We start from the raw sequence: 24455 nt of genomic DNA, 5'->3' as shown, positions 1-24455 counted from the left end.
CTAACACACCTGAGAAGCTTCCACAGGCTCTGAGTTACAGAGGCTTCTTTGTGTTAAAATAAAAAAAAAAGAAACTGACCTACTTGGATAGATTATTCTGTGCAATCTGTCTAATTTAATCATTATTCTGGCTTAAAATTGAACAAAGCTTAAAACTCAATAAATTTCCTATTTTTAGAATCATAGAAGGGCTGAGGTTGGAAGGGACCTCTGGGGGTCATCTGGTCCAAACCCTGTGCTCAAGCAGGGCCACCTAGAGCACATTGCCCAGGACCGTATCCAGTTGGCTTTTGAATATCTCCAAGGAGGGAGACTCCCCAACCTCCCTGGGCAACCTGTGCCAGTGCTCAGTCATCTTTGCAGTAAGAAAAAGTGTTATGTTCAGAGGGAACCTCCTGTGTTTCCGTTTGTGCCCATTGCCTCTGATCCTGTCACTGGGTACCACTGAAAAGAGCCTGTCTCTGTCTTCTTTGCACTCTCCCTTCAGATATTAAGATTCATTGGTCCCCCGAGCCTTCTCTTCTCCAGGCTAAACAGTCCCACCTCCCTCAACCTTTCCTCATGGGAGAGATGATCCGGTCCCTTAATCTTCTTTGCTGGACACTCTCCAGTAGCTCTATATTTCTCTTGTACTGGGGACCCCAGAACAGGACACTGTATTCCAGTTGTGGCTTCACCAGTGCTGAGCAGAGGGGAAGGATCACCTCCTTTGACCTGCCGGCAATACTTTGCCTGATGCAGCCCGGGATACCATTCGCCACCTTCGTGGCAAGGGCACATTGCTGGCTCATATTCAACCTGGTGTCCACCAAGATCCCCCAGGTCCTTTTCTGCAAAGCTGCTTTCCGGATGGGTGTCCACCAGCATATATTGGTGCTTAGGCTTGTTCTTCCCCAGGGGCAGGACTTGGCACTTCTCCCTGTTGAACTTCAGGAGGTTCCTGTCAGCCCATTTCTCCAGCCTGTCAAGGTCCCTCGGGATGGCAGCAACGACTCTCTGGCATATCAGCCACTCTTTCCAGTTTTGGTGCTGTCTGCAAACTTGCTGAGGGTACACTCTGCCCCGTCGTCCAGCTCATTAATGAAAGTCTTGATCATGACTGGACCCAGTATTGACCCCTGGGGTACGCTGCTAGTCACTGTCTTCCAACTAGACTTTGTACTGCTGATTACCATGCTCTGGGCCTGGCCGTTCAGCCAGTTGTCTGCTCATCCACGTGTGTTGGGGATCCTGAGTGCAGAGGTCACAAGCCTGAGCTGCACGTTTCTCTCCCAAAGATTGCAAGGAGTATTGGATAGCTGGATAACTCCAGGGTCACCAACCTCTGGCACCCCATGCTGGAGCAGGTGGATATTTCCTGAAGGAACTGTGGCCCATGAAGAGCCCATGCAGGAGCAGGTTCTCCTGGCAGGAACTGTGGCCCGTAGAGAGGACCCACGCTGGAGCAGGGGAAAAGTGTGAGGAGGTAGGAGTGGCAGAGAGGAACTTTTATGTACTGACACCACCCCCCCACCCCCCATTCCCCATCTCCACTGCGCCACTTGGGGCAGGAGGGAGGTAGAGGAATTGGGAATGGAAGAGTGAAGTTGAGCCTGGGAACAAGGGGTAGGGGGGAAGCTGTTTTAGGGTTTGTCTTTGTTTCTCACACCCCATCTCTTCTTCCCAGGCTCAAATTCACTCCTTCATTTCCAACTCTTCTACCTCCTCCCAGCCCCATGAGTGGTGCAGTGGAATGGGAAATGGGGGTTGCAGTCAGTTCATAACAGTTCTTCTCTGCCGCTCCTTCCTCCTCACACTGTTCCTCTGCTCCAGAGTGGGGTCCCTCTGTGGCAATGAGGGAGACGCAGACCTCGCAGTTTTCTCTAAGCATCTTCTTTTAATCAGCACGGCATACAGAAGTCAAATTAAGAAAGTACACTGGCTTCTCTCTTTCAAGCAGATTTATACAGCTCTTCGGTTCCCGAACTAAGACGACAAACAGGATATTTTGTTTTGTCTATTCCATACCCATACTCTCGTGACTGTTTTCAGTCACGTCTCCAGTCCACTTATTCCCAGGCAGGTTTTTTCCAGCCTGGCTTTCTCACACACTCAAGATTCTTGTTCGGACCACCTAGTCTTTTAATCACGTTTATTCTGATATGCTTGGTACCAGCTTCATGCTTTATCTTAGTCCCAATTAATCTTCCATATACTTGGTGTCGCTCCCACATCCCTCCCATGGGATACAGTTCTTCATGAACTAATCCAACCTGAGGAGGGCCAATAACTCCACACAACACACCGCCTCTCCTGTCCTGAGCGAACACCATAACAGGTGGAGTCTAAATCATTGGACTAAATGAACTCAATGGACATTTTATATGGGTGGCCCATAGGCTAAGGGAATGATGTCTGTGGGCAGGAATGGAGTGATGGCTAATGAGGATGTATTGGATAGTGTGGGTCCTAAGCATGACGTAAATTGTATGGAATAAGGGGCAGAGATTGTTCTTGTTTTGGCTGGGATAACTTTCTTCATAGTAGCTTGAATGGTGCTATGCTTTGGATTTGTGATGGAAACGGTGTTGATAACACACCAATGGTTTAGCTATTGCTGAGCAGTGTTTGCACAGTGTCAAAGCCTTTTCTATATTTTCTGTATCCTCCTCAACATAAGAAGGAGATGGAACTGTTGGAACGGATCCAGAGGAGGGCTACAAAGATGATCAGAGGGCTGGAGCACCTCCCATACGAGGACAGGCTGAGAGAGTTGGGCTTGTTCAGCCTGAAGAAGAGAAGGCTCCGAGGAGATCTTATAGCAGCCTTCCAGTACCTGAAGGGGGCCTACAAGAAAGCTGGGGAGGGACTGTTTACAAAGGCTCGTAGTGATAGGACTAAGGGCAATGGGTATAAACTGGAGAGGGGCAGATTCAGACTAGACATAAGGAGGAATTTCTTCACCATGAGAGTGGTGAGGCACTGGCACAGGTTGCCCATGGAAGTTGTGGATGCCCCATCCCTGGAGGTGTTCAAGGCCAGGTTGGATGGGGCCTTGGGCAGCCTGGTCTAGTGGGATGTGTCCCTGCCCATCATAGGGGAGTTGGAACTAGATGATCTTTAAGGTCCCTTCCAACCCTAACTATTCTATGATTCTATTTCTCATTCTGCCCCGCCAGTGAGTAAGCTGAGGGTGCACAAGAAGTTGGGAGGGGACAGCTGACCCCAAACTGACCAAAGGGATATTCCATACCATATGACATCACTCTCAGCAGTGTTATAGAAGAGTCTGGGTAGACTCTCCTGACGAGTTGTGAGGTTCAGACTGGACCCGCTTGGTTTCTAAGCTATTCCTCAGAGAGGAATCTAGGTGTGGCTGGATCTAGTCTTAGCCCTTGGCTGCAAAGAAGAGTTCAGACCCTAGGTTCTGCCACAGAGTTGGCTTATTTCAGCTCGAGCTCTGACCTTCCCGCAAGGGACCCCTCTTGGTTGTTTCCCTGTGCTTTTAGGGCCTCACAATCTATTACACAAGGTGTTCACACGAAATGCATGGACCTTTTGTCCAATCAATTTGTTTAGCCACTCTTCCTCTACAGTGACTGGAGTAACAGCCCAGTCATTGCAGCTGGTGGGGGAAAAAAACAGCTTGGTTGAGCAGAGAGATCTGGATGGATATCAAAAAAGAAGGAATATCTATGAGCTTTGGAAGAAGGGGCAGGCATCTTGGGAGGACTACAGGGATGAAGTGAGATCATGCAGAGGAAAAATCAGGAGAGCTAAAGCCCAACTAGAACTCAGACTGGCCGATTCTGTGAAAGATAATAAAAAATCTTTCTACAAATACATCAAAAGCCTTTGACACAGTTTCTCACAGCATTCTGCTTCAGAAACTGTCAGCCTCTGGCCTGGACAGGTGCACACTCTCCTGGCTGGATGGCCGGGCCCAAAGAGTGGTGGTAAATGGAGTTAACTCCAGCTGGAGGCTGGTCACAAGTGATGTCCCCCAGGGCTCAGTGTTGGGTCCAGTCCTGTTCAATATCTTTATCAATGACCTGGATGAAGGCATTGAGTGCACCCTTAGCAAGTCTGCAGACGACACTAAGCTGTGAGGAAGTGACAAACTGCTGGAGGGTAGGGAGGCTCTCCAAAGGGATCTGAACAGGCCGGACCGCTGGGCTGAGACCAATGGCATGAGGTTTAACAAGGCCAAATGCCGGGTCCTGCACTTGGGGCACAACATCCCTGTGCAGTGCTACAGACTAGGGAAAGAGTGACTAGAAATCTGCCTGGAGGAGAAGGACCTGGGGGTGTTGGTTGACAGCCGACTGAACATGAGCCAGCAGTGTGCCCAGGTGGCCAAGAAGGCCAATGGCATCTTGGCTTGTATCAGAAACAGCGTGGCCAGCAGGTCCAGGGAGGTTATTCTGCCCCTGTACTCGGCACTGGTGAGATCGCACCTCGAGTACTGTGTTCAGTTCTGGGCCCCTCACTCCAAGAAGGATGTTGAGGCTCTGGAGCGTGTCCAGAGAAGAGCAACGAAGCTGGTGAGGGGGCTGGAGAACAAGTCTTACGAGGAGTGGCTGAGGGAACTGGGGTTGTTTAGCCTGGAGAAGAGGAGGCTGGGGGGAGACCTTATTGCTTTCTACAGCTACCTGAAAGGAGGTTGTAGAGAGGTGGGTGCTGGCCTCTTCTCCCAAGTGACAGGTGATAGGACAAGGGGAATGGCGTCAGGCTGTGCCAGGGAAGGTTCAGACTGGACATCAGGAAAAAAATTTTCACAGAAAGGGTCATTGGGCAATGGAACAGGCTGCCCAGGGAGGTGGTTGAGTCACCATCCCTGGAGGTATTTAAAAGACGGGTAGACAAGGTGCTCAGGGACATGGTTTAGTAGCAGATAGGAATGGTTGGACTCGATGATCCAAGAGGTCTTTTCCAACCTAGTGATTCTTTGAACATCTTTTGAATTTTTTCTACTCATGCAGTTTCATCATCCTTCTGTCTTATTTGCACCTGGGTCTCGTCTGTCTTCTGTTGACTTCAGATGGAACAGATTCTTTTTTTTTTTTTTTTTGTAAGGTCTTTTCCTTGAATCATAGGTTTGGTCCAGTTTATCTCATTGTGCAAGACTACTCCCAGTGCCTCTCTATTTCAACTAAGCGGAAGTTCAACTAAAGTTCAGTTACAGTTTGCGGCCTAAGGCCTCCGCAATTCAGTCACTCATGCTAAGCTAAGCAAAACAAGTTTCAGTTCAACTTAATTTTAAACAATCACACATTTAATGTAATTTAGAAACATAGAATCATAGAATAGTTAGGGTTGGAAGGGACCTTAAAGATCATTTAGTTCCAACCCCTCTGCCATGGGCAAGGACATCCCACTAAAGCAGGCTTCCCAAGGCCCCATCCAACCTGGCCTTGAACACCTTCAGGGATGGGGCATGCACAACTTCCCTGGGCAACCTGTTCCAGTGTCTCACCACTCTCATGGTGAAGAAATTCTTCCTAATGTCTAGTCTGAATCTGCCCCTCTCCATTTTATATCCATTTCCCCTGGTCCTATCCCCAGAAGCCTTTATGAATAGCCCCTCTCCAGCTTTCCTGTAGGTACCCTTCAGGTACTGGAAGGTCGCTATAAGATCTCCCCTGAGCCTTCTCTTTTCCAGGCTGAGCAAGCCCAAGTCTGTCTCTCCTGAACAGCCTGTAGCTGTCGATAGCCACATTCCAGTCATGGGACTCGTCCCACCATGTTTCCATGATGGCAACTAGATCATAGCTTTCAAGTAGCACAGTAACTTCCAGCTCCTCCTGCTTGTTGCCCAAGCAAGCTTCGTGCGTTACTGTAAAGGCACTTCAGCTGGGCTGCTGGTTGCATCACCTTCCCAGTGGACCCTTTATTACCTATAAGTTGTTTTGGAGAAGTATCCTCACTAACACCTGGCCCCTGACACCCATCCTTTGACCTCTTGTTAAGGGCTAGCTTGATGTTATCCCTCTCCCCCTTCATGTCTAGTTTAAAGCCCTATCTACAAGCCCCGCAAGCTCCTGGGCAAAGACCCTCCTCCTCCTCTGAGAAAGGTAGCTCTCATCTGAAACCTGTAATCCCGGTGCCATGTAGGCCATCCCATTATCAAAAACCCCAAAGTTATTGTTGTGACACCAGCCATGGAGCCATTTATTAACAGACTGGACCCGTCTGAGCTGTTCTATGTCACCACCTGTTACTAGGAGGAGGGAATTAAAAATTACCTGGGCCCCTGATTCCCTCAGTAGCAATCCCCCTTGGGCTTCTTACAGCTGCTTCATCCCCTCCCACATGGAGCAGCAGTAATGGATAGTAGTCAGTTGTTCTCACTAGGCTGGGAAGTTTCTTGGCTACATCCCTTATCCGGGCTCCTGGGAGGCAGCAGACATCCCTGTGAGTGGGGTCTGTGCTTGACATATCGGACCCTCTGTCCCCTTCAATAGAGAGTCTCCTACAACTATGACTGTCCTATCGGTCCTTGTGGCAGTCGTGGCAATGGAACGTTTACGCCGTTTCAGTCTCTGACTCTGCTCTGATATGGGTGCTTCTTCCTCCATGTTTTCCTCTGGTCTGTCTTCCACACTGAGAGCCTCAAATCTGTTGTGGAGTGAAACCTGAGGTGGTGTGGGCAAGGAGGGGGTTGATTTTCTGCCCCGTTGGTGGACATGCTTCCACTCCCTACCTCCTTTTGAGCCTTCGCCTACAACCTTAGTGGGGGAAGATGCCAGATCCTTTTCATCCTGGGCTCTTACCTGTGTCTGTGTCTTCTCTTGTGCTTTGGAGCTCAGGGTGTGATCCCATCGGTCTATTTCCATCTCTCACTCCTTGATGCTCCTTAGCCTCTCTAATTTCTTAATTTAGGGTCCAGATAGTTGTAGTGAATTTGCAGCACCTAGAGATGATTCACGCTGGATTAGATGTTGCTAAGCTCTAACCAGCAGGAAAGCCCTTTGGAAGAATAAGGCGTTGCCATCTTTAACGCAGTTAAAATACCAGAGTTATTCACACTGAAGATATAGTTCAGTTTTGCCAAATATTGTATGATTTCCAGGTACTCAGGGGTCAGGCTATTAAGCATGTAATTTAGCAAATAAGCATGGACTGTCAACCAGGAACAAGCTGAGTGACTGGAAAAGCTCACCCTTCCAGAAGCCAATACTTTTTATCTTTTGATGACAACTCAGTATAACAGCCCCTCCCTTTCCTCATTAATAAATTTCCTGGGTCAAAGCTTTTTCCTCTGCTGAACCAGAAGAGTCAGGAATGGATGAAGGGATTGTTTTGCAGGTCACTGCAGATTCGGGATTATTTTAGTTCTTGTTCTTTCTATACTCCTACAATGAGGGGATCTCTGATCAACCAGGCAGGCCGTGATGAGTTTGCTAGCTATACATTGGGTCTTCCATAGCACGCATATGCTCTGGAAAAGTGGCATTGTCAACTGCCGCTGCAGTTTCTCAGTCAAAGATATATTTTCTGAATAAAAGATGTTTTCTTTTGATTTTCAGCCCCAGATGCTCCAGCTGGGCTCCGATAATGAATCTGTTTTCTTTTTCCATTGGGTATGTAAGTTCTTCAGCCAAACTGGGCTTACCTTGTCTGGCAAGGCTTGCAAGGCTGGGACCTTATCGGGTTTGCCAGCATATAGATGCTGGTATTGCAAGGAGTTTTGCAAGGAGAGCTGGATCAATGCTTACATAGCATGCTGGGAATAAAAGAGGTTGGAATTTGAGTTGAGCTGGGCCCTGGATCTCTGTCTCTTCAGCTGCTGGCTCCTGGACATATGAGCCCCCAAAGCCACAGCTCTACTCCAGTTTCTAGTGGAGTATGTTTGCATATGCATACACCATTATGCATACACAGCTGGCAGCTACTGAGCAGACTGAGCATCTGAGCCCAGCTTCTGGAGGGATCCACCTTGTACACATGTATATACGTTCTCACTAGTGGGCCTCCATCTTGCTCAGCCAGGGTGGAGAGCAGGATGAGGCCATTGGTGCTTGCTGTCTGTGTTTGTGAGAGTGCTCTGAGTGTCTGTGTTGCTCTTTGTGACCGGCCATGTATATGTGTATATACATAGTGTATATGTGTGCTTTGTATGGGTGTGCCTGCTGGGAATACACCTTCAGTCTCGCTATTGGTTGGACCTGGGGACATGGAGCGGCAGCAGCCTCACCTCTCTCGGGCTGTTGGATCCAGCATGATATATTTTCCTCTCACATGCATCTTCTTAAGGATTTGACTTTACTGGTAGCCAGTTACTTTTCTGAATCACAAAGCAAATCACAGAACAAGAATTTCATACCTGGCTTTAAAAAAAAAAAAACCCTCACACACATGCACACTATTTAAAACTTGAGAAGATGACATTTAAAAACCAGCAACCAAATAAACAGTAAAATGAATAGGCACCAAAAGAAAGATAGCTTTCCTCTAAATAAGAAAGTAGCAACTACAGTTTTCAGCTTGCAGGGATAAGACAGTTTCCGAAAGGAAAAAAAATCTCATTTACATTGTCCAGTGTATAAGAGGGCTTACTTACTTTGCTTCTAACTTTTCCAAAGGAGTTAAAAGTTCACTTTCTAATTATGAGAGATACCTGATACTTTAAGTATTTCCAAGTTGGCAAGCGCTCCTTCCTAGAATAAAATCTGTATTTCCGGTGTTAAATTTAAAAAATACTACACTTGTTTAAAGAATGAAAAATGCATATCGCATCCTTAAATAACCAGGAATCTGCCCATCCTCTGTTGAAAATCTGAATATCTAAATAGAAAATTAATAGGACACCCCCCCCTCATTCCACATACTACTGTTTCCCTCCACAGAACACAGTAATCTCACCGCATATATGGGAGGAAAAATGAGGGGTAAGGAATGGAGGATATTGTTCATTTTTTCAAGTTTTGTTGGGGGGGTAAATTCTAGTGATAAATTAGACTCCTTAAATGGAGAGTACACAATGCCAGCAAACACATGACGAGGTTCTGTGATGTAAACACAAAACACCTGTAGTGATCCCAAATGGATCAGAAATAAAGAGATGACAGGTACGGGTGACATTCTAGTCAATGTCTGCTACAGGCCACCTGACTAGGAAGAAGTTCAGACCCTCTATAGACAGCTAGGAGCAGCTGCATGTTTAGAGACCCTCATCCTTATGGGAGACTTCAGCCATCCTGATATCTACTGGAGGGACAACACAGAAGGGCATAAGCAATCCAAGGAGGTTCCTGGACTGCACAGATGACAACTTCCTGACCCAAGTGACAGAGGAACCAATGAGGAGAGGTGCTCTGTTGGACCTCCTCCTACTCACCAACAAGGAGGGACTCATTGGGGACCTGAAGACTGAAGGCATCCTTGGCTGCAGTGATCCTGAGATGGTGGATTCAGGATCCTGAGGGGAGGGAGGAAGACAAAAAGCAGAACTACAGTCCTGGGCTTCAGGAGAGCAGACTTTGGCACCTTCAAAGATCTGCTTGGAAGAGTCCTATTGTAAAAGTCCCTGGAGGGAAGAGGGACTCATGAAATCTGGTTAATATTCAAGGATCATCTCCAAGCTCCAAGAGCGGTCCATTCAAATGAATGGGAAGTCAGACAAAAATGCCAGGAGGCTTGCGTGGACGAACAAGGAGCTTCTGGCCAAAAAGGAAGCATACTGAGAGTGAAAGCAAGGATGGGCAACCTGAGTGGAATACAGAAACATTCTCTGAGCATGCAGGGATGAGGTTAGGAAAGATAAAGCGGAAATGGAATTGAATCCTGCCAGGGATGTCAGTGGCAACAAGAAGGGTTTCTGTAAGTACATAGGCAACAAAAGGAAGATTAGGGAAAACGTGGGCCCATTGCTGAATGGGGCAGGGGACCTGGTGGGCATGGAAAAGGCTGAGGTACTGAATGCCGCCTTTGCCTCAGTCTTTACTGGCAAAATGGGCCTTCAGGAATCCCAGGCTCCAGAGAATAGGGGGGAAATCTGGAGCAAGGAAGATGTGTCCTTGGTGGAAAAGGATCAGGTCTGGAAATATATAAGCAAACTGGACATACATAAGTCCGTGGGTCCTGACAGGATGCACTCATGGGTGCTGAGGGAGCAGGCAGATGTCATTGCGAGGCTACTCTCAATAATGTTTGATTGATCATCGTGATTGGCAGACATGCCTGAGGACTGGAGGAAAGCTGTTGTCCCTCCTGTCTTCAAGAAGGGCTAGAGGGAGGACCCAGGGAACTACAGGCTGGTGAGCCTCACCTCAGTTCCCAGGAAGGTGATGGAGCAGCTAATCCTGGGAACCACTTCCAGGCATATGAAGGACAAAAAAGTCATCAGGAGTAGTCAGCATGGCTTCATCAAGAGAAAGCTATGCTTGACCAACTTGATAAACTTCTACAATGAAATGACTGGCCTGGTAGATGAGGGGAGAGTAGTCACTGTTGTCTACCTGGACCTCAGGAAGGCCTTTGACACCATCTCCTATAAGATCCTCACAGAGAAGCTGTTGAAGCTTGGGCTGGATGAAGAGACAGGGAGGTGGACTGAAAACTGGCTGAATGGCCAGGCCATTGGACCGCATGGTAGTCAGTAGTACAAAGTCTAGTTGGGAGACAGTGACGAGCGGCATACCCCAGGGGTCAATACTGGGTCCAGTCATGATCAAGACCTTCATTAATGAGCTGGATGATGGGGCAGAGTGTACCCTCAGCAAGTTTGCAGACAGCACCAAAACTGGAAAGAGTGGCTGATATGCCAGAGGGTCGTTGCTGCCATCCCGAGGGACCTTGACAGGCTGGAGAAGTGGGCTGACAGGAACCTCCTGAAGTTCAACAAGGAGAAGTGCCAAGTCCTGCCCCTGGAGAGGAACAAGCCCAAGCACCGATATATGCTGGTGGCCACCCATCCGGAAAGCAGCTTTGCAGAAAAGGACCTGGGGGATCTTGGTGGACACCAGGTTGAATATGAGCCAGCAATGTGCCCTTGCCACGAAGGTGGCGAATGGTATCCCGGGCTGCATCAGGCAAAGTATTGCCGGCAGGTCGAAGGAGGTGATCCTTCCCCTCTGCTCAGCACTGGTGATGATGTTTAGCCTAGAGAAGAGAAGACACCATGGGGGGGTGTTGCAAATGAGGGTTTTTTAGGATAAATTCCATATTTAGATAATAATGCAAAACAGAGTTCAATGGCAATCATTCTATTATTGACTACATGGAGGAAGCCTGCAGAAGAAAATTGGGTTATATGTGTTTATATCTGAAGCATTATATGTGCACAGCCTATCTTCTGTGTCACTTAGCTAAGATTTCAAAGTTTCATCATGCTTATCCCCAATTCAGTTACCTTTCATCTGGGCATCCAGTGTTCACCCCAGAGTTCAAATCCAACTTTTCGCGAAGCAGACATTGCATTTTATAAAATAAATAATTTAATAGAAGAGTACAGCAGCATGGTCAACTCCAGGGAGAGGGGCTGACGTGAGCCAAAAAAAATCCCTGGGTAATTATACCCGTACAGGCTATTTACTTGCCCCTTACACAATGGTTTGTTCCAGTAGTAATATTTGGGTCTGGGGTCTTCTCATTCCTCATTGGATTCCTTTGCTATCTTTCAGACAGGTCGTTATCTTGTCTTGGTGCAGCTGATGTTGACGGTCTGTGTCCTTAAAGCCTCTCTATTTTCCTGCTTTTTCGTTGACTCTGGAGGCCTTGTTTTGACTAGACAGGTCGTATGCACTGGGAAAGTTTTTCACTGGGAATTCCCAGCTTGTGGCCTAGTGCTTCAGAACAAGTCTGGCTACTTGTGCTAAGAAAGCTAAGCAAACAGCATACTAAATCACACAATATTATAACTCTAAATGATTTATTCCATTTAAAATGGTTACTTATTTAGGCTAAACAACTGATCCTGTTAAAGAGGAGAGTTGCCTGGCGTGCAGTCCAGCTGCCGTCCAGGGAGGATTCAGATGGAGCTCACCGGCGATCTGTCACTCTCCTTCCACATACTACCGTTATGAAGGGATGTAAGGTTATCTATACTATCCTCTTTTTCTTTATAGTGTTAATGCCGATAAATGGCATTTTGAACAATACTTTATAGAGTCTGTGTGCTTTTCTTACTGGGATTATAACAAATCAGCACCTCCTGTTGGAAAACAGCGACACAGATCCTCAGCCAGCATACACCTCTTCAGGTAAGGAGACCATCTCCCCCTGCCGCAGTCTCGGTGAGAGGCACCAGGCACTTTCTGCAGTCTGAGACCTGCAGACCTGCATCCACTAGTAGGAGCTTGATCTGGGTCAAGGCCTCTGATGTTACAGGAGTAGCTGCTCCAATGACTGCTGGGAATCATGCCTTGTGGCATGTTACCATCATAGTTAAATGCGTACGTGACACATAGAGGAGACTCTTTCTTGTAGATATTTATAAGATGAACCAAGATGGTGAAGGCATAATTAAAGCTAAAGGAAGCTAAAATGTATGACTAAAACACACATAATCCCTAGAAAATTTAAATTTAGAATACAGATCTTCAGCACAAGAAAAAAAGTAGAAACTACGCATTCTAGTTATAGTTAGTGGCAAATTCATAGCTCATGATTTGCAAAATGGAAATTCAGAGAAAGATATACAGCTTTGTACTTTTTTCTCCTGAACTAATACTTGATCAATAATAACTTTTAAACAAAAATGCACACATATTTCTATCAACTACAGGTTTATGTTAAGATACAAGCTCTGGCAGTATTTTTAAGATTTTTAATATAACATGCAAGTACGTGAAGTAACCATTAAATACTACATCACAGGCTGAGATTTTGTATTTGTAATTTTAAAATTTGACATTACGATTCACAAGTGAGCTAATCGGATTGGATTTAGAGTACTATAAAAATTAACATTGGCTTTTTGCCATATTTGACAGTACTGTGTCCAGTTTTGGGCTCCCCATTACAAGAAAGGTATTGGGATACTGGAACGAATACAGTGGAGGGCCACCAACATGGTCAGGGCTTTGGAGCACATGACATGAGGAGAAGCTGAGAGAGCTGGGTTCGTTCAGCCTTAAGAAGAGAAGGCTAGAGAGAGACCTTCTTTCTGTCTACAACTACCTTACTGGAGGATAGAGAGAAAATATTGCCAGATTCTTCTCAGAGGTGCACACCGATAGGATGAGAGGCAATAGACAACAACATGGGAAATGCCTATTAGATATTAGGGAAAAAAGAATCGCCATAAGGAGTGTCAAATGCTGGAACAGGGGCCCAGAGAAGTTGTGGAACCACCATCCTTGGAGGTGTTCAATACTCAACTGAACACAACCCTGAGCAATCTGATCTAGCTGGCCTTGTTTGAACAGGGAGGTGGACTAAATGACCTCCAGAAGTCTATTCTAACTTAAATTACTCTGATTCTATGATTCCTTGGAATACACCAAGAATTTTTATGTTACAGTACTCAGAAAGGCTTTGAAAGGAAACCAGAAATCATGCAGTAGCTTAAAGAAATTTTTTTTATAAAGCCTGAAAAGCACATTTTAATTGAATACACAACAACCATAAAAATATTTTTCCAAGTCCCTGAATAGCTTTATCTATGTATCAGAGGTAATAAATAATGGTCTATGGTGGGCCATGACATATATATATATATATCTATCTCATTAAAGTATTGTACACTCGAATTTTGAAGTAGTGAATTAGCTTAAGCAACAATTCTTAGCCAGCTTGTGGTGAGAAAGTATGTGACTGTTTCTACTTAACTAGGCAGATAACAGGCAGGGAATCAGATGAAAAAAACAGAAAAGCGTTTGGAACTGCCTGGTATTTACAAGACCTTGAAGCAGAGCCCAAGGACCATGAGTAGCCAGGAAAGGTGTTATGAGAACAGGGCCTGGTGTCGGAATTGCTGTTAGCGTGGGACAAATAACAAGTTGGCACTCAGCCTGCTCATGCGCTGGTCACACGAGGGGCGGGTGATGCTGCTAACCCTTTTTGCAGTCCCTGAGAGGAGGATAAAAGGAGCTGGGCTGGACAGGTGACGGCTGAGAAGGAATATGTGCATGTCTTTGAACTGGGGGACGCCCTGGAAGTGCAGTACCTATTAACTCCGATGATCTGGTCACCATGCTCCATCTCCTTCTCCTGCTTGGTGAGCTGGCACCATCTGGCAGGTCTGTAAGTTTATAAGTTTTAACATAGTCAAGTGTAATAGGTTAAGGTATAATAGTGTGTTTGAGCAATAAAGCATATTTGATTGAACCATGATTTAGTGGTCCTGTCTATGCACACTGGTGTCTATAGATGAACCTAATACATAATTGGTGATGAGGATGAATCGCCAGGAGTGCAAAGCAATACCACCCGTGTAACAGAAGGAACAAGGCTTGATCAGTGGGGCGCGTAGCTGAATTAAGAGACGCTGTCTGGTGTAAGGGTAGTCCGAGCAGAATCAGAGTGTTCTCTGTGGCTGGACACCTCCGTGTTGTTGTGTTTTCTTATTCTTTGTGCCACTGGTGTTATGTATTTATGTCTATTTGTTGTTGACAGGTGTGGAAGGAACCTGCTCCCACATGATATTTATTTGTAATAGACGTTTAGCTCGGTTGTTACAGCTGTATAGAGGTCTGGTAGTAGGTAGTTAATATGTTCAAAAAGAAAGAAAAGGCTGTTGCTCCCCCGTGGAGCATCTAGGCTGGACTACCGAGCCATGGAGCACTTTATCGGATAAGCTGGAAACATGTGCAGGTATTGGTCCTGAACCATAGGGGTCTCAGGAGCCAATAGAAGTATTGCAGTATTGGGGGGAATTTATACAGACACCACCCACTCACGAGAGCGTTTAGGGCACACAGGGTGGATGGATGGCTGCCTGCTGTTCGCTTATAAGACTATGGTGGATAGGAACAGAGAGTGGCAGCAAAAGTATGATGTCTTGAGGGTGGAAAATGAGGAACTAGAGGTTAATCACTTGGAGCAACGACAGGCTTTCATGACCGCTGTAAAGGAGGGGGAACAGGGGAGAAAGAAATGTGCTACATTGTCAGAGAAGTATGTAGTGTGGGTGGCTAGGAGACACGGCAAGAAGCAGAGAGAAGAAAGAGTTGAAGTTAATTCCTTTACTCCGTATTCCCCCACCCTTCAGAGACACTCAGATCCTGGGGTTTAGCCCAGATGGGACTCTATAAATACATCTCTGAAACCTTTCAGCTCAAACGTTCACCAAGCCTGCAAACTGGTGAATTCATTTGGGATCTTTGGAGTGGCAGGCTGCAGAGGGCAAAATGTTAAAATACCCAGCATGAAAAAAAGGGGGCGCCCTTAGCTAGGGTATTGGTTACAAAGCGCGAAGTTAAATAATGTCAAGAAATTTGGCTAATTCTGAGAAAAAAAGACGGTGGCCACCACAAAGAGTTTTAAGCTAGAGAGACAAAAGCCTCAGGAAAAAATCAACCAACCAACCAAACAAAAACCCTACAGCTGTGTGTGTGAATACCCCCCTTCTCCTCCCTGTCCTTGAAGTTTTTTTTTCCTCAGTTTCTTCGCTAAGTCTGCAGGACTTAACCCTGTTATCTCTGCAAGGGAATACCAAGTTATGAGCAATTTTATTTGAGTAAAATAATGGGCTCACCAGTGATTATTGGGGAAGACTCAAACAGGCTTTATTAATGTGTGAAGAGATAACCCTTCAAAATTTTGGTAGAGCATCAGCTATCAATTTATCAAAAAAATTGTTGTGTGTTTATTTCTGCAGGCAGTTTTATTGTCATGTGTGTGTGTGATTGAGGGACAATGTACACAGGTTTAGTATATGTGTGTGTGTTATATATAAAAAATATTATGGGTACAAAAAGTTTATGGGCTTGTCATCTGGCCCACACGTGCAGTCCACCCTATGCCATACAGGGCATGGGCAAATGTGAAATATGGTAAAAGTAGTAGGGAAAGGTTCGTCTGATATATATTGAGGATGGATATCTTACAGGGAGCCACACTGCATATAGATGGGGCTTTGTGAGCTTTTGGTACCATGCAGTGGTTCCATACCCAAGCAATTACTGTTAATCGTATACTGCAGGAACCCAACACTCCTATAGCCACTGATATTATCAACTTGAAACGATACTGAATCCCAGGAGGAGACAAAGAAATCCAGACAACCATAAACTATTAGCAGTTCGATTTGGCCCGTAAAAAAAGCCCGATGGTAGCTGGCGAATGACTATCGATTATACAGCAGTAAATAAAAAAAGACACCCCTGATCACAGCCATGGTTCCTGAAGGTGCCACTTTAGTACATCAGATATAATCTATCATAGCAATTCCTGGACAGAACTGGTGGGAGCGAGCCCCCACCCACCACCTCCGCCATAGGGAATAAACTGGGAGGTGTGTGTGGTGGTGGTGTTTAACATCTTCCCTTTCTTGTCTCTCAGCAGATTCAGTAACACACATGCCCCCCAAGAGCAGAATGTCTGGGTAACCCTCGCCAATGTGACGGGACAGGATATATTGTGCCTCAGCACGGCCACCCCTCAGAACCCCTTCACCACATGCTTGGTTAGAGTTCTTCTAGCGACCAAGGAGTTGATGAGCCTTTGCAACATCACAAGAACTTTGCATACTAGAGCACTTTGTATGCTGACCACTGCACTCTGTTTAACTTCATGAGTAGATGCCATGATATGATATCTGGATGGCTAACTCGTATTCAAATTGCATTAAATAGGGATATGCATGAGGCTCCTTATTGGTGTTCACTGTGTTTCTCTCTGCTCCTTGTGGTTTCCTAGAGTTCTTGGCCTGGCTGCAGGCAGACCTTTACCTCTTCTGGAGCCTGAACCAAACCGCTGCTGGGGTGTTAAGTGCATTCATCACAGGGGGATCTCGTCAATGTATATAAACACCTGGAGGAAGGGTGCAAAGAGGACAGTGCTATGCCCTTTTGAGTGGTGACCAGCAAAAGGACCAGAGACAGTGGGCACAAATGGAAACACTGGGAGGTTCCATCTGAATATAAGAATCATAGAATTATTAAGGTTGGAAAAGACCTCTAAGATCAAGTCAAACCGTCAACACAATACCAACATGCCTACTAAACCATGTCCCAAAGCTCTACATCTACATGTTTTTTGAACACCTCCGGGGTGGTGACTCCACCACTTCCCTGGGCAGCCTGTTCCAATGCTTAACTACTCTTTCAGTAAAGAAATTTCCCCTAATACCCAATCTAAGCCTCCCCTGGTGCAACTTTGAGGCCATTTCTTCTCGTCCTATCACTAGTTACTTGGGAGAGGAGACCAACCCTCACTTAGCTACAACCACCTTTCAGGAGGTCGCTCCTCAAGGTGATCACCCTTCTCCAGGCTAAACAATCCCAGTTCCCTCAGCCGCTCCTCATAATACCATTCCCGAGCAGCATTGCCCTCCTCTAGACATGCTCCAGCAGCTCAAAATCTTGTACTGAGGAGCCTAAAACTGAACACAGTATTCAAGATGCAGCCTCACCAGCTCTGAATATAGGGGCACAATCACTTCCCTGCTCTTGCTGGCCACACTATTTCTAATACAAGCCAGTATGCTGTTGGCCTTCTTGGCCATCTGGGCACACTGCTGGCTCACATTCAGCCAACTGTTGACCAGCACTCCCAGATCCTTTTCCACTAGGCAGCTTTCCAACCACACTGGCCCAAGCCTGTAGCATTGCATGGGGTTGTGACTGAAGTGCAAAACCCAGCACTTGACCTTTTTTAAATCTCATACAGTTTGCCTTGACCCATCGATCCAGCCTGTTCAGATCTCTCTGTAGAGCCTTCCTACCTTCAAGCAGATCAACACTCCCACACAATTTGATGTCATCTGCAAATTTATCAAGGGTGCACTCGATCCCCTTGTCCAGATCATTGATAAAGATATTAAAGAAGACTGGCCCTGACACTGAGCCCTGGGGAGCACTGCTTGTGACCAACTGGATTTAACTCCATTCACCACAACTGCCTGGGCTTGGCCATCCAGCCAGTTTTTTGCCCAGTGAAGAGTAGTCCTGTCTAAGCTATGAGCTGCCAACTTTTGTAGGAGAATGTTGTGGGAGATAGTGTCAATGGTTTTACTAAAGTCTAGGTAGACAACATCCCCAGTCTTTCCCTCATCCACTAGGCAGGTCACCTGGTCATAGAAGGAGATCAGATTGGTCAAACAGGACCTGCCCTCCATGAACCCGTGCTGGCTGGGCCTGATCACTTGGTTGTCCTGCACTTGACTGGTGAGCACATTCAAGATGAACTGCTCCCTAATCTTTCGTGGCACTGAGGTCGGGCTGAGAGGCCTATAGTTCTCTGGATCCTCTTTCCAGCCATTTTTGTAGATGGATATCACATTGGCAAGCCTCCAGTCATCTGGGATCTCCCCTGTTGACCAGGACTGCTGATAAATGATGGAGAGTGGCTTAGCATGCTCCTCCAGCAGCTCCCTCAGTACTCTTGGGTGAATCCCATCTGATTCCTTAGACTTGTGAGTATCCAGGTGACATGGCAGGTCCTTGACTAATTCCTCCTGGATTATGAGGGGCTTATCCTGCTCTCCATCCCTGTCTTCCAGCTCAGGGGGCTGAATACCCTGGGGTAACTGGTCTGACTATTAAAGACTGAGGCAAATAAGGCATTGAGACCCTCGGGCTTTTCTTCATCCTTAGTAGCAATGTTCCCTCCCATTTCCAATAAAGGATGAAGATTCTTCTTGGCTCTCTTTTTGTTGTTGATGTATTTGTAAAAACATTTTTTGTTGTCTCTTACAACAGTGGCCAGGTTGAGTTTGAGCTGGGCTTTTGCCTTTCTAATTTTCTCCCTGTATGTCCTAACCACCACTTGTCACGAATCTCCATCTGGACTTTGAGCCATTGACCACTACTCTTTGAATACGACCATCCAACCAGTTTCTTATCCACTGTACTGTCCACCCATCAAATCCATATCTCTCCAATTTAGAGATCAGGTTCCTGAAGTCCATGGTAGTGGTTTTGCTGGCCCCACTCCTTACTTCATCAAGAATTGAAAACTCTATTATTTCATGATCACTAAGCCCAAGATGGCCTCTGACCACCGTATCTCCCACCAGTCCTCTGTTTGTAAACAGCAGGTCAAGCAAGGCACCTCCCCGGTAGGCTCGCTTACCAGCTGTGTCAGGAACTTATCTCCCACACACTACAGGAACCTCCTAGACTGTTTCCGACTGTTTCCTCTCTGCTGTATTGTATTTCCAGCAGATGCCCAGTAAGTTGAAGTCCCTCATGAGAACAAGGGGTAGTGATTGTGATGCTTTTGCCAGCTGCTTACAGAGTGCTTCATTAACCTCTTCATCCTGGTCAAGTGGCCTCTAACAGACTCCCAGTAGGATATCTGTCTTGTTGGCCTTCCCCCTCATCCTCATCCATAATGACATCACAATCATTGAGCTCTACAATCAAACCCCTCCCTAACATACAGAGCCACTCCACCACTGCTCCTTGCCTATCCCTTCTGAAGACCATATAGCCGTCCATTGCAGCACTCCAGTCATGAGAGTCATCCCACCATGTTTCTGTGATGGTGACTAAGTCATAGCTATCCTGCTGCACAGTGGCTTCCAGCTCCTCCTGTTTGTTGCCCATGCTGTCATGCATTGGTGTAGAGGCACTTGAGCTGGGCTATGGGTTTAGTCCCCAACATTGGCATGATACCCCTAGGCTCATCTCTAGTGAGTCTAGTTCTATCCCCTTCCCCCTTCAAACTTTGCTAAGGAAACACTTTTTTTTTTTTACTGTGAGGATGACTGAGCACTGGCACAGGTTGCCCAGGGAGGTTGTGGAGCCTCCTTCCTTGGAGATATTCAAAAGCCATCTGGGCATGGTAAACAGCTCTAGATCACCCTGCTTGAGCACGGGGTTTTGACCAGATGACCTCCAGAGGTCCCTTTCAACCTCAAACGTTCTGTGAGTTTGACATTCTGTGATGACAGGTTTGGTGAGCACTTTACTTGAGTTCATGGTTGCAGGCTTGTAGACAAAATATTCAGATGTTAGAATTATTAAAAAAAAATGAAACCAGCCTCTATTTTTTTTCATAACATGACATTTGGGCTTGGGTAAGTCATTGACTAGGTATGGGAAGTGTTACTATAGATTATAGTGAGGAGGAGGTGATATTTGTGAGGAACCGAATACTGCTTTTTACCTATACTCCGTCCTTTCTTTAAGTAAACGGTAATTTGAAAATTGTTGATGCTGTTTTCTTTTTTTTCACAATGGTTAGTACTGTTAAAGGATATTATGAATCTATCTGCCTTCTCCAGCCCAAAGACTCCCTCTTGCTTGTCTGCTGGAGCCCAGTTCTGTGAACCCAGGGTTTTTGCCCAAGCTGAGGGATGAGGCTGCTGCTTTCCCATTTGCAGGTTCAACCAGTAGTGAAGCCAAGCATTTATCCCAGAGACACACATGCAGGACACAGACACAGTCAGCTACACAGCCTGCCGCAGACAAGGCGCTGCCTTCAACAGCACCAACATATAGGACTTGCATAAAACAAATACAGCCAGCCAAGTTCTCTTTCTTCTCTATGGCTGATAGAAATAGAAATTCAATAGAAATTTCTGCCCTCTTACCTGCTCCATGGGTTCCCTACTCACCAGCTAGTTCAGCTTGGTGCTTGCTAGTAAACACAAACAGGCACACACTCACACATTCATCCCACAGACACTCCATATTCACAAGTCTCCCGTGGCATACCAGCACAGACCCTCCACCCACGTGATACCCCTGACCGGACTCAAAGCTTCCTACTCAGTAGCTAGTCCAGCTTGAAGCTTGATAGTGAATTACACACATACACGCACACACAGTTGTGGGAAGATATAGACACACTGCCCTCCCAGCAGCTGACAACAGACACATGAGCTGTGACCTGCAGTCCTGCTCCAGCCACCAGTTTTGACCCCTTAAGTAATGTGCCGATCCCTCCTAGTAGCTGGTTTTCGGTACTCACCCTGATGATCCCCACCCACTCTAGTAGCTGACATCACAGGACAGGGCATGGTGGATTAACACTGACTGGCTGCCAACCCACCAAGTCACTATTTTGCTCACCCTCCTTATCAGGACAGGGGGAGAAAATGAGATGAAGAGCTCATGGGTCAAGATACAGAGAGGGAGACCTGTCATTGTCACAGGCTAAACAGACTCAACTTGGGGAAATTTAATTTGTTGCTGGCAATTAAAAATAGATTAGGATGGTCAAAATCAAAACAAAACTAAAACCACCTTCCCCCTACCCCACCCCTTCTTCCCAGACTCACCTTCACTCCTAACTCTTATACCTCCTCCACCCAGAAGTGGCACAGGAAGGATGGGGAATGGGGGGTAGCAGTCAGTTCATAACAGTTCATCTCTGCTGCTCCTTCCTCCTCATACTGTACCTCTGCTCCAGTTTGGAGTCCCTCTCACAGGAAAAAAAATCTTTCAAGAACTGCACCAACATTGGTTCTTTCCACAGGGTACAGTCCTTCAGGAACAGACTGCTCCAGCATGGGTCCGCAATGGGCCTGCTTCTGTGTGAGGTCTCCACAGGCTGCAGATTCCTCCAGGGTACACCCATCTGCTCTAGCATGGGGTCATCCATGGATTGCAGGTGGATATGTGCTCCACCATAGACCTCACTGGACTGCAGGGGGATAGCCTGCATCACCATTGTCTTTACTGTGGGCTGCAGGGGAATCTCTGTTCTGGTGCCTGGAGCACTTCCCTCTCCTCTTTCTTCACCGACTTTGGTGTCTGCAGGGTTGTTTCTCTCACATATTCTCACTCCTCTCTCCCAGCTGCTGTTGCACAGAAATCTTTACCCTTTCTTAAATATGTTGTCATAGAGCCGCCACCAGCATTGCTGCTTGGCTCAGCTTTTGGTCATCAAGGGGTCTGTTTTGGAGCTGGCTGGAACTGGCTCTATCTGGCACAGAGGCAGCTCATTTTCTCACAGAGGTCACCCCTGCAGCCCCAGTGATCAGGCACAGGGCTCAGCTAGAGGAGCACACCAACCAGCCCTGTTTTTAACCCAGAAAGGGTTTTACCCCCCTCTTAGTTTCTCCCTGCTCTCCATGTGCCCAACATGTCCCTTCATGGGTTTGCATATTTCTACTGATTCCCTTACCCCTCTCAATCTGGTGTCCAGGATCTTCCCTGGTTTATAATCTTAGTTTAGATTCCAGGTTGATCTTCCTGGAAGTGGTGCCTATAGTTTCTTGATAGCCCATCAATTAGTGTGAGTAGCAAGATTTGTTTCTTCTCACTCTCTCCATGTTTGTTTTGTCAGGTCTGTCTCTCTGCATATTTTGTTTCTGACTTCCCCCTTTCCCTTATTTTCCCAACTGACAAGGTCTCTGATTGGATAACCTTGCTGGAATAAACATTCTCACACTGCATATCCTTAACAGTTAGAGTGAGTGAACAGGTTTGGTTCTGGTCACTGTATCCCTTATTATTTATTGGTCAGGTTTGTGTCCTTGTATATTCTTGTTTAAGGCTTCCTCCTTTTCTTATTATCCCTTTTTTGCTGTTTTCCTCTAGAGTGTTTTTAATTGTTACTAAAATTTAATTCTAGTCTTTCTTTCTCTTAGGTGGATGAAATTCCAGATGGAGCAGTAAAACCTCCTATGAATAAAATGCCTATATTCTTTTTTGGCACTCATGAAACGTAAGTCCTTTAGATTGAAGGGAATATTGTTTTCATTGCAGAATGTCTTAACAGTAGTTTAACAGTTTGCATCGTGTGTTTGAAAACACATAATCTCTAGTGGCAAGATAGGCAGCTTGCTTTCCACATTTGCTATGAAATGGTGTGGATATAGTCTACTGTTCCCTGCAACATGCAGTTTTTCCTGCTCAGTAAAAAACCAGCCTACCTAAAGTAGCGTGATTGACATATCTATCTTTCTTTTGTAAGACATTTTAATTATAATCTCACGTATCCTCAAAACTGTGTTCTAAAAGAAAATGAAATAAAGCTGAAAACTATGGAATAAGTAGCATTTGAGTCCTTTGAGGGGGAGAGGGGAAAGATTTGGGAAAGAGTGAAGAGGTGAATTTGTAGTGCAAGGTCTCACCTCTGTTAGTTTCATGCCTGCTATTATATAAAGCATCCAAGAAAGAGAAACATTTTTGGTAACACTAGCATTTTGCAATGGAACTTAGCATTTCTATTGAAAGGACTTGACTTTTCCCACTTCTAATATGTTTTTATGCTATTCCCTGTCTGTTATAGTAGAATTTGTCATGCTACTTCATAATGTTGTTCTACTGTAGATTATAGAGATCTTTAATTCAGTGTTAATTTCCTGTTTGACTTGTGGGGGAAATGCTGTTTTTATTCCCTTTTTTTAATAAGCTGCAAATAGTATTGCAAAGCAGATCACAGAGCTAGTTGTTGTCTTGATATCTATTTCTTTTCTCGTATAGCTTGCAGAAAGCTTTTTTTGTCCTTCAGAGACAATTAAGAAATCTATAAAAATCTCTTTTGAGGTGGTGCTTCCTACCTATCTTTAAAAATAAATATCATAGAAAAAATACAGTATTTGGATGAATTAAAAAGAAAGCACTATCGGCTCTCACTGACACTACATTCTGTTTGATTCTTTTTAAGAAGTAACTTCTCTGTCAATGACCTGTGTGTATGTTTGGCTCCTGTAACCATGCATTTCATTGACTGTTCACAGCACTCCATATAATTCTATATAGGCTTAATTATTTTTTGTGCTTTTATGGGGAAAGAAAGCAAGGTTTGAATTCTGTTATCCCTGTTTTTTGCCTTTGCTTTATACTGTTCAGTAGGTTTGTACCCTTTTGAGGATATTTTGACAATTAAAGCACCCTTTTACTTCTCTCCTTTTTAATGTATGTATGGCATTCTGGATTGCACTACTATTTTTGTACTGTCATTCCTGAAGATCACAGATCAAGTGTAGGGTAGAAAGAAATGAATTTCTACACAATCTTAAGAGTTTCTGTAGAATTTTGAGAAGCACAATTATTTTTTTTCAAATGTTACTTAGGTTCCAAAATCATGTTTCATTGCATGTAGATTATTGGGAAATTATTACCTACCTTATTACCTACTCTTTGATACTCATACAAAGCAATTTTATTAAAATCTGTTTTGGGTAATGTGGTAGACTCAGGTGTACTGTATTTCAAAGTTTTCCAGTGTTTTCTTTAGAATATAACTTTGAAAAATGTTTTTGAACTTGTGCCTCTCATATCTTACAGTGTTGCAAAGTACTTCCTTTCTTCCGGAACAGGTGGCCAAGAGAGGTTGTGGGCTCTCCATCATCAGAGATGCTCAAAACCTGAGCAACTTGCTCTAGTTGACTTTGCTTTGAACATGGAGGGGATGAACTAGATGATTTCCAGAGGTGTTGCCTTCCAACATTAATGATTCTGTGATTTTAA

The 24455-nt window shown here is 45.5% G+C and overlaps 1 protein-coding gene across 1 annotated transcript in view; it reads left to right on the top strand.

Moving 5' to 3' along the window:
- The window catches only part of LOC128850257 (lens epithelium-derived growth factor-like), a 98709-nt gene that overhangs the window by 5179 nt on the left and 69075 nt on the right, over window positions 1-24455 (top strand). The window contains exon 3 of the mRNA XM_054053260.1: window positions 22628-22704. Within this exon, the coding sequence (XP_053909235.1) occupies window positions 22628-22704 (77 nt within the window). The remainder of the gene's footprint in view (window positions 1-22627; window positions 22705-24455) is intronic.

The sequence above is a fragment of the Cuculus canorus genome, chromosome W (assembly GCF_017976375.1).
Source record: "Cuculus canorus isolate bCucCan1 chromosome W, bCucCan1.pri, whole genome shotgun sequence".
NCBI classification, from domain to species: Eukaryota; Metazoa; Chordata; class Aves; order Cuculiformes; family Cuculidae; genus Cuculus; species Cuculus canorus.
The sequence above is the reverse complement of the archived record's forward strand: the minus strand, read 5'-3'. Positions and strand labels throughout refer to the sequence as shown.